Genomic DNA, 11,195 nt, shown 5'->3' on the forward strand with positions numbered 1-11,195 from the left:
GGGTTTAGGGCTTAGGGTTTAGGGCTTAGGGTTTAGGGCTTAGGGTTTAGGGCTTAGTTTTTAGGGCTTAGGGTATAGGATTTAAAATTTTAGGGATCAGTGATAGGAGATCCGGGTTAAGTGTATAAGAATCAATGTTTAAGAATATAAGAATTAGGGTGTAGAGGTATGGATATTAATGGTTTTGTGTAAAGATTAAGTGGAAAATTGAAGAATATGTTTGTGCGTTTAGGTCGTAGGAACAATAATATGACCTTCTATTTAGCTTTTAAGTGTTAAAAGTTTGTATGGGTATAAGAATAAAAGTTGTATGGGTATGGGAATAAAGATTGTACGGGTACAGGAATACGTTTGTATGGATATATGAAATCAATGTATTAGGATACCAGATTATGTATGTAATGGTATGGGAGTCAAGGTTGTAGGGTTACATGAATAAAGTGGTAAAGGTATAAGAACTAGGGTATAAGCGTATTTGAATGATGATGTATGTGTATTAGAATAATGGTGTAAGTGTATTTGAATCATGGTTTAATGTTATAGGAATCATTGTATAAGGGTATATGAATAATGGTTCTAATGGCATATGAATCAGGGCTTAACGGTGTTTGAAAAAGGGAAGACTTTTATGATGGCGATAAACCGGACACCTCGTAAACCCGAACACGTGCCCAATCTATAAATGCACTCGGTAGGTACATCAAAAATGAAAAAATAAAAAGAAGTGGGCAAAATAAAAAATATAAGAATGTGGAAAAAAAATAAATGAAATAGGAAAAAAATGATATATTCTTCGCGAAAATTTTAATATTCAGCTTGATACTCTGCCTTTGGAAATATCCCCACCATATATGATAGAAAGTGTTAAATTTTTAGAATTCGCATATTTATTATCATTACCTTTTATGCTTTCTGTTAAAAGTTAAGAAATATTTTCCCTCTCTTTTTAACATAATATGTTTGCACTGTAATGACCCCCATGTATATTCTTTTATCTTTTATGTAACTGCATATGGTACAACCATGGGACAAGTCAGGAAGGAGTAGTTCAACAACAGATCCATATGACACATCAGATAGGAGCACAATAAGACCATTATACGATGAGAATGATACAGGTACACAAATACAAAGTCCATTTTCTAATAGAAATAATGAAGGTCCCTTTAGGAACACTATGCCAAAAGGATAACACAAAGGAACATATTTCAAAATAAGTGTTAAAAATGTACCCTACGGAAGGAAGAAAAAAAGTGTAAAGGAAAAAATTAGAATAATTTGTAAAAAAGTATTCTGTGATAGAAATAGACATAGAAGTTTATTACTTCTCATACTATTCATTTTAACCCTCTGTCCATTTATTCTATGTTTTGTAAGTTCAAATATAGGAAACTATTAATAATTCTATTGCACAATTTATACAAGCTGTGGAAGCTATTGATTCTTCATTCATAAAGGGATTAACGATCTTCACGTGGTCACCTGCGACTGTTACAATCATGGCGCTGATTGCCATAAGTGCACTATTAGGATTTTATTATTGTAGAGAAAGGAAGAAATATATCAAATAAAAATCGAAATTATAAATATGAACTGCTTTCACAGGAATTAACAACCAATGTAAAGAGGTGTAAGAAGGAAGGGTGTAATAGGGAATACAAAAAAATATTATAGTACTAATTTGACATTAAAAATGAAGTCCACAATAATAATATGAAGTTTCCATAATTAGATAAGATCACTGAAGTGTGTGTTCCTCAGGGAACTACATAAATATATTGCTTAAGGACACATAGAGTTCATGTATGTTGCTCTCTATATGATATATATATGTGAATAATGTGGTAATGAATTTTCTTTCCAATATTTCTACTATTTTTTTTCTAATTTTCACTTAATAATATGTTATTGTTAGAGTTAAAAATAATGTAGAAAATTTTTTCTTCTTCTTCTTCTTCTTCTTCTTCTTCTTCCCTTTTTTTTCATTTAGAAGATGAAGTATATGGAATAGAATATTCTGTTGCAGTGTCATCTAGTACACTTTTTGTTAGGTTTGACCTTAAATATTCTGTTGATTCATCTGTTATGGTGTTCAATTCAGGTATAATGGGCCCTTTTTCTATCCTTTTACTAATGCTGTCGTGTCCAAATAATTTTTTTATCATGGGAAATGTAGGAGTGAACTGAAAAAAAAGGAAAAGGAACAGTAGTAATATTTATATTACCCTTTACTTTAACATTTACTGATCAAAATAGGAAAGAATAAATATGCGGTGAATTTTATTATTTATACTTTTAAGGTGTATCTGCAACTGTAATAGTAATAGTAATTGCCATAATAATTGTAGTTGTAATTGCCACTATAATTGTACCTTATATAATAAGAAAGGAAAAACGATAAGTCCTATTGCGACAAAAGTACCAGACTTGGCAGATGACGCAGGCCTACCACCAGCTTCAAGCCTGTGAATATCACCCCCATCAGACCCTCCTTTTCCTTCACCACCACTGACTTCATCAGTATGACCGGCACCGGAAAAACTACCACTACTACCCGCTTGGTCTGGGATTAGATTTTGTTCGGGTAGCATACGTGATGATGAATCATGAATACCACCCTCGACTACACCGTGGCCAGGAACATCCGTAGCTGAAAAATCAAAGGATAAATTAAGTCTAATTAAGAACATTGTAAATTAAATTTCATATGCGCACGCTCTTTGTTTTATTTCATTTTTTTCTTTTATTTTTTTTCTGTCGTTCTTTTATATTTTCAATTTTATTCTTTATTCAATGTACCCTCCAGGTTCACATACTTCTCTAAGTTATGAAACAACAGGACATATTGTTGTTCTTAAAACCTAAAAACCCTTAGGTCATACACCCTTCCATCCTAACATTCCTTCACCTATAATCCTACACCCTTAATCTTACACCCTAAAACCTAAACCAAAAACTCCTTTACCCATAATCCTACACCTACAAATCCAGCACTCACCATCCTACCACCACAACATCCTACACCCCCACTCCTACATTCCTAATCCTACACCCTTAATCTTACACTCTTAAATGTGAAATACACACACCTTAAATATAAAATCCCACACTCTGAAGCCGGAACCTTATACCTATATTGTTAAATTCCATACCCCTAAGTGCGAAATTCCTTATCCACCCTCCTCCTTTATCCCCCCCTACCTATTCATTCACTCATTTACTCCCTATATCCCTTTCTTTTTTCCTTTTTCTTTCCTCCTCCTTAATTCCTCTTTCTCCTTTAAACTCCTTCTCTAAACTCTTTCCTCTTTTTTGTGTAATAATATATATTTCTAATTATACACATATTTGTTACTTCTTTCCTCTTTTTTTGTCTCACCTGGTAGACCCTGTGGATCTGATGATTCTTCTTCACCTTCTGATCCTGAAAAATAAGAAAAGAAGGAGCATTGTCTTCGCGTAATAAACAATGTTTACACCTAAATTCCCTATGTGTAACCCTCCCCTAACACAAATTTAACAATATTCAGGAATCAACTCCCTAAGGGGCATGTTCCCCCTTTAAGTCCCTTCCTTACCCACCCTGCCCCTTTCTTTCCTTCCCTTCCCTTTCCTTTCTTTTTTTCCTTCCTTTTTTTCCTTCCTTTTTCTTCTTCCACTTAGGGAAGGAAAGAAAAGAAAGGATGGTGGAAGGTGATAGGGTGGTGTTACATGTGTGCCATCTTTTAAAAATGTTAGTAGGGAGTGTTGTGTGTGGATGGAACAACACTTTCCTTCCTGCCCTTATATATGGGAATTCCTTACCTCCACGAGTTACAGCTACCCCATTGGCATTGTCTTCATTTATTGAACTTCCTAAAACTGATGCTGGATCTGGGGTGCATGTTAGTTGTGGTGGGTTCCATGACTTACAACTCCTTCCACTGTTGTATTGTCTTTTAAAACCTAAACAGTACTTATCATCACTGTCATCACAAGTATTACATAATGATAAATATGCAGATTTAACTGCTTCCAGATTTCCGTTATACTCATGACAGCGCGGATGTTTATTACCCTCGTGTAACTCACTCAGAACCTTATAATTATAGTCGCTATCGAATTTTATTTTACTTTTCTCAAAAACAACTTCGCCCATATCACTGTATATATTAGTGCATTTATCCTCATAGTTAAGACTTTCTAGATAATGGTAAGCTGCTCTCATGGCACCTGTAAAATCCCCATGCTTAGGCAACTTGCCCTTTATTTTATGACCCATCCAATAATAGAACAAGTGGCACCAGTTACCATTGGGCGCTTTATCCCTGTTCTTGGTACACGCATAACAATAGCCTCGTAAAATTTCACTGGCCAAAGTCGAATCATAAACCTCCTTGATTAGTAATCTTATCCTTAAAATCTCTTTGTCCGGCTTTATAGATCCCTTTCCACCGGTTACTCCGGTACAGTCTAAGCTATTGTCCAGTTCATTGTATATTTTTTCTGAGGGTAGCTTATCTGAATCTTCCCCCTACAAATATATTTAGGAAATAGTAAAATGTATAAATGCATGTTTTCATGTGTTCTTCTACATTATTATTTTCAATGTGTGTACGCAATATTGCATGCACAATATATATATATTTTCCATTAGAAATAACCTTCGCTGATGATGGTGCCATCTTCGCTTCTCTATTGTAATCCTTTGGTTCGTAATAATGTTATTTCAATATATGCCTATTCTGCATTATAAATTCTTCCCCTTTGGGAGTGTACTTTTTGATTATATTCTTCCCCTTCCTTTTATGTTTTATTTATACTTACGATTATGAATATGAGGTTCTTCACTACTTTCTTATAATTTATTACTCTTACTCCTTAATTGTTCATAATTTATATATTTTCCCTATATTCCCAAATATGCTGAGTAGAATATTTTTCCCTTATTAAGAAATCTTCCATGAACAGTATAAAAATAGAAAATATATTCCTCCTTCAGGATATTACACTTTTCACCTTCTTTTATGCTCCCTTCAGTATCTATTTACCTCTATATAAGTATTGTTCATTCATTGCTCCTGAAGGGGATTTACGCACAGAAATGTTCTTTTCCTTTACAACCCCCTTTTGTATTGTGATCATTTTGGTCCAATTTCCGTATACATATATGTGGCATTTTTTTACCTTCCCTTATTTATGTGTATTTATTTTGCCTCCTTCTTTATATAATATAATTCCCAATTAACTTATATTAAAGAGATCTACATATTATTTATATATGTTAATTATGAGTTACTAAATACGAAAAGGATCAGAAGTGCCCAAACTGCCCTGGTGAAATATACCCTATTCATTTTTTTAGCTTCTCACTTATATTATATTATACTTTGTTAGGAACTCTGTATTATTGTATTATTTCCTATCATTCTCATTTGATTCTTTTTATAGAAAACAGTTCCTCCCCCTTAAAAATTAAAAATTTTTAAATTACTCCATTTGCCTCTAAGAAAGTGTTTTACATTTATTTAAATCCATTATTTTGCAGTTCTTTCTTCCTTTTTCCACATATGCACAGTGTATACACATGCACAGGGTGTACATATGCACAGGGTATACATATGCACAGGGTATACATATGCACAGTTGTATACATGTACATATCACACTCCTTCTTCCCCCCCTTGGGCATTTGAGCAATTTCCCACCTCCTTCATTTTTATTTTTTCTTTTCTTTTTTTTTATTTTATTATAGTTTTGAGTGATTCTTTTTATACATTTGTACATTATCCCTTCCTCCATTCTTATTTTTATTTGTTCTTTCCTTCTTAAAATGAAATTTTTTCTTTAAAGTAAAAAAATTTAAATTATTCTACCCGAATTAAGAATTTTCTACATGCATTTGAATTCCCTATTTTTAAGTTTCCCTCTTTTTTCACATATATATGAAGTGTATATACTTATATATAGTGTATATACATATATGTACCACACACCCCAACCCCCTCCTAAAGCATCCACCCCTTCTTCCATTCCTACTAATAAAAATGAAATTCCCCATATGAACATGTTTAATGGAAGTATAAAAGAGTGCATGCTGCATAGGAGCAGCATATATATTGGTAAATAGTGGAAGAGAAGTGGTTCAATAAAACCTCATTAATCCTAACGTTCTGACCATATTAGGGGAGTACAATACGGTGAAGGTTCCCCTAATTCCTTCCTTCTTTATAAGAATAGGAAAAGTATATGATAAAGCTTTCTTCCCTTCTTTGGTAGAAAAATATATAGGAAATATATGGAACAGTAGGAATTCTTCTTCCTTCCCCCTTTTTTCTTTAAAGGGATAAAAAGAATGTAAAGGATTGCCAATTTCTTCCCTTCTTCCCTTCCAAAAAGAAATGCAGAAAATACATAGGAAGGTTGTTTCCCCTTCTCCTTTTTTTAAAAGAATGCCCCCTGGATTATGTCCAGAAGGAAATATCCCTCCTTGGAGTGGTGCGAAAAAAAAAAGGAGAACGCCCCTGTAGAGAGCACCCCAAAAATAAAAGGAAGGAGCAGTATATCCAAATGGAAGTGTGTATACAAAAGTGACACAAAGATACAAATTATGTTCTCGTGCATTTTTGTTCCTTCAACCTGCAACCTTCAACCTTCTGCGTGCGTCCACTTATTAAATCCTCCTCCGTGGGACGAGACCCACTGTCCGATTTAGGTGTACCGATATCATCTGCATTGGGGCCTGAAGTAGTACCAGAAACAGTGTTTGTTATAACAGTAGTGGTTGCTTCTGTACCTTTTATACCAATAGGGCCACCTCTGGCCGTGGCTTTATCCTGATGGTTCACACCATCATCCGATGTTGCGTGTCCATCATCGTGCAGACTAAAACATTTCGTAGCTGCTTCCTCCTCGTCACCACCTACCTGTCCACTTTCACAATTTATTTGTTTAGGCTTATCCTTTTACTCTCTTCCCTCCCTTCACTTCTACAATCTGATGACGATGCCGGCTTTGTAGCAACGGGTTTTGATGATAGTAGTTGATGTTCCTGTGTCCGGTTGGACTGCCACGGATGGTGAACATATAGTATTCAGAGTATTCTTTATTTGTTTATTCCCCCACTTGGAATAATTAACATACATTTATTGCATTTTCCGAAATGGTTCACTTCGACGCAATGTACTGTTGGTTAACACATAGTTCGGACGAAAAAAGGACAAAAAAAAATGTTCTAACGTCATGAAAAAGAAGCAATATTCCATGTGTGTATCTAACCTCTGTTGGGGATAACCATGTGCATGTAATTTCACCTTCCCACTGGAAAATGATCCTCCTGTGAGGTCGGTTAACCATTATGTGTAAAAGTTCCCCAAAATCGGCATTGGCACACGCACACGCACGTAGATATACCCACATGGGTGCATCAACATGTGGGCAATCTGTATGCCGCTTTCCGTGTGCGCGACGGCCCCGTCACACCAAGGGGTCGGCCTCCCCAGCGTTGTCATTTTCGAAGGAAGAAGCCTCACTGAGGTTTTCCGAGCTTATCCGTATTTTCTGCCCAATATGTTCGTCCTTTAATTTCTTCGCGACGTGGACTATGCTCGTGGAGGGTTTGTACTTGGCTTCTTTGATCCAGGACCTGAAAAAAGGAGGAAAAGGCGCATGGGAAAAGGGGAAAAGGCTCATGGAAGGAGAAAAAACAAAGCACACCAAATGGGACAAATAAATAGTGCAGCGAAAAAATGAGGAAGGAACATTCATTCCTGTCCATGTGAACAACATCATTTTCTTGGGTGTTCCTAGAAAAGGGGGGGTCACACTTCTACGCCTTCTGCGGGCGCCTCATTTCACATACCTAAAATCGGACTCCTTCAGCTTTGAGTAGGAATGGTCATCCTCTACCACTTCTAGTCTTCCCTTGCCCAAGGGCATGGACGAAATCAGCTCGTCACAAACACTCATGGGGGTGGTTTTATCCCTAGACCCATGCACAATTATTACGTATGGGAATGAGGACAAGTCGGTTTCTAAGTTATGCGTGAATTTCTGGAATGTCTTCACAGAAGGGGACACAAGAACCTGTGGAGAGGGGTTACAATGGGTTGGCAAAAGTGAGCAGCCACGTAGGAAGGGACACCCGCAATCGTAGCAACCGAAGCCAAGAAGCCGCGGCTATGCTCAACGAAAACGCGCCATGGCGTCTACACACAGAGGGGGCGAATTGGGGGGTGGGGGGCGTATTTTTCGCCCCAGTTTAGTTGCCCTTACGAGAGGCTTCTTCCCATTCTTGTAGTTCAGATTCATAGCTACCACTGCCCCGAAGTATGTCCCAACAATCACATCGGGGTTATACATCTTCACCTTCTGCTCCGCTTGCTTAATCGACTTTTTCATTATGTAGTACAGAATTAAATGGGACCCGATGAAATATATGACTACGACAATGACGATCTGCAGGTGGAGAGTAAATGGTTTCGATAAGTGAGACGAGCAGCAGAGAAGGGGGGTAGAAGGGAGGAGGCTTCCCTTTTGCAATTTGTTTCCCGGATTCGCCCGCCTCAAGGGTTCTTTGGTCACACATAGGTACATGTGCCCCTACACACACAACGGCATCGCTTTGCCCACTCACCGACAAAGCCACAGTTATCGAAAAAAACACCAAATCTGAAAATTGGTAGGACACATAAATATTAAACAGCATGACGCACACGGTGAAGAGAAGAAACAGAATGAAGGAGCTGATGCTGCGCTTCTGATTTATGCTGGCCACCATCAAGTTCTTTTTTCCCACGGCCTTTTCGATCAGTTTTTTCTTCCGGCTTTCTCCAAACACGTGAAATCTGTCAGGAAAGTGTGTGTGTGTGGTGGGGGGGGGGGGGCGTAAGTAAATGGTGAGTCGTTACTAAATGATGGGTCGTGGTAAAAGGATGTATGCGGCTGCGGGAAGTGCCGACCAATGGGCGTGCGCTCGTATGTGGATGCACATTCGCTGCGCTGAAGGGGAGTGGCATTTTCTCACCCATGAATGTACAGTGTCTTTATATTTTCCTTCATTATGTACACAGTGTTGTGGTGGATGTGTTGCGTGTATGGGGTCTTCTCTCCGCTGAAGCAGCTGGCACGTGGCAAGAAGGATGAATGTGGGGACAATGTAGTTGGGTTGGGTCTGTCCAATTTAACCCCCTTTCAAAATTAAAACCCTTTTGAAGTGAAATGTGTGCTGTAAATTAAAAAAAAAAAAAAATGAGCAAACATCGGAAGTAAAACATGTGCAAAGGGAATACATCCTCCTGCTAAGTATGAGCCATTTCGTCATGAACTTCAGCATTTGTCAGGTTTTTATGCACATCAAAATGTTGTAAGTTTAAAAAAGGTAAAATGGGAGAAGAGGAACACGAGTTGGAGTTTTATAAACGTGTGTAGTGTAATTTTCCGTTGTCTCTCTTCTTTTTTTTTTTTTTTTAAAATATATACCGTTAAACGTGGCTACCTGTTCTCATTTTTTTTTTTTTTTTTGTTCAGGTAAAAATTACAAATTAGCGAATGTGCAGAACACTTTTGGCTAGTTGTAAAACTCGAGGGCATTTTTTTTTTCTATCCTGGACAAATCATGACGTTGTTTTGTTCGTTGTTTCCGTTTTGGTTACTCTTTTTTGTGAAGAGCGTCCATACACATTTTAAAACGCTTTCTTTTTTTCTTATTCCATGTTCATACGGGAAAAAAAAAAAAGGAGAATACATCATTCATTCGCTTATTTACCAACTGCGACATCGTGTTTGGTTAAACCGTTTTAAGGAGTGAGCGGAGCGTCCACTAGGAGAACGTTAAACGGATTGGCAAAAGGGGGGCAAGGCAGCCCGGAATTTTCTCTGCGTCACGCGTGAAGAAGTCTGTGTGCATACAGTACATGTTCGAATTTTTCATAGTTCCAAGCGGTGCTGTAGTTGTCGAAGTCGTCGAAGTTGTCGACGTTTCTGATCAGCTGTCAGTGGTACGAGGCCCCTCCGCGTACCTTTCGGGAAGAAATTCCGAATAGGTGGCCTTTTTTTTGGGGAGGGGATTTTTACACCCATGCGGCCGTACAGCTATGCACACATAAGAGTGTGTCTTAATATTATTTTTTCCCCTAAAGTGCTTAAACGATGAGGAAAAAGTACCTCATGCACTGTCTTTAACGCAAATCGTGAACGAGTGTAATTTTTTGCCATGCGTTTACTCTGCCGAACGGAAAAGTAGTCGACGTTTTTACGTAGCTCCTGAAGGGGCTCTGGGTGAACCTTCCATTAACCTTTCGGCTATTTTCCAAATGTAGGAGCTGTTCCGTCCCATAAGAGTTCAGATGGGAATAAGCGCAACGCAGTTGTGCGAGTTGTAAAATTTGAGCATAAGGTGATATAACGCAGAAATGTGTGCAACGTGCAAAATTTAACCCAGAGAAAAGAACAAATAAGAATTTTCCTACTTTGTCGATGATAATATGTGACTCAGCTGTTTTTTTTAAAAGGTTGCTTCGAATGGAATGTGACATGTTTTAAAATGATAATCAGGATGTTTTCTTTTTGCGAGTTTTCTTCTTACCTTCGTGTCCCCTCTGTGTGCATGCAAAAAGGGGAAAAAAATAAAATTCCTTAAAATGCACAATTCAGCGAAAAAAGGGCAATTGAATGGAATAAAAAAAAAAAATTGAATTGTCTATTTAGTTGCTCGTCCTTTTTTTGTGTCACATGTGAAGGCATAAATGCTGACGCTTTTTACATGACAGAAAAGGAAAATAAGTTTGCGTGTTTGTTCGCTTGGAAAATTTTTAAGATTTGATGTTTTATTTTTCGCCGTTTTGTATCTCTTTATTTCGCACACATTCGCCCTGATTCGTCCTCTTCGTCCGTTTTGTTCTGCGTTGGCTCGGCTGGGCTCCCCTGTGCCGCCTTCCCTGCTCTGTTTCGCTTCGCAAAGCAGTACCTCTGCAAACATACGGATTTTTGGAGATTACCGTAACGACGTTGTAAATGCGAACGAAGCTTAAATGGGGTGATATGCAGACAGGCTCTTTTGTTTTCCCTTATGTGGCGAATTAAGAACATCTCGAAATTTTTACCAGATATTTTTATTTTTTTTTTCCCCATAATGGCTGTTTAATTCAGAATTTTTTTCCTGATTTTTTTTTTTTTTTTATTTTCCCATAATGGCTGTTTAATTCAGAAATTTTTAG

The 11,195-nt window shown here is 37.4% G+C and overlaps 2 protein-coding genes across 2 annotated transcripts; both read right to left on the minus strand.

Moving 5' to 3' along the window:
* Window positions 1–3,280: 3,280 nt before the first annotated feature.
* On the minus strand, window positions 3,281–4,513 carry PCYB_032285 (KIR-like CYIR protein; the record flags this gene model as incomplete). The annotated part of the gene is made up of 3 exons (XM_004220899.1): window positions 3,281–3,424; window positions 3,579–3,658; window positions 3,805–4,513. Coding segments are annotated over 3 exons (933 nt in total), but the record flags the coding sequence as incomplete, so codon positions are not given.
* Window positions 4,514–7,455: 2,942 nt separating this feature from the next.
* On the minus strand, window positions 7,456–9,039 carry PCYB_032290 (hypothetical protein; the record flags this gene model as incomplete). Its single annotated transcript, XM_004220900.1, has 5 exons — window positions 7,456–7,624; window positions 7,841–8,040; window positions 8,254–8,436; window positions 8,615–8,825; window positions 9,005–9,039. 5 exons carry the CDS (start codon window positions 9,037–9,039, stop codon window positions 7,456–7,458), a joined length of 798 nt encoding a protein of 265 aa, XP_004220948.1.
* Between the last annotated feature and the right edge of the window lie 2,156 nt (window positions 9,040–11,195).

The sequence above is a fragment of the Plasmodium cynomolgi genome, chromosome 3 (assembly GCF_000321355.1).
Source record: "Plasmodium cynomolgi strain B DNA, chromosome 3, whole genome shotgun sequence".
NCBI classification, from domain to species: Eukaryota; Apicomplexa; class Aconoidasida; order Haemosporida; family Plasmodiidae; genus Plasmodium; species Plasmodium cynomolgi.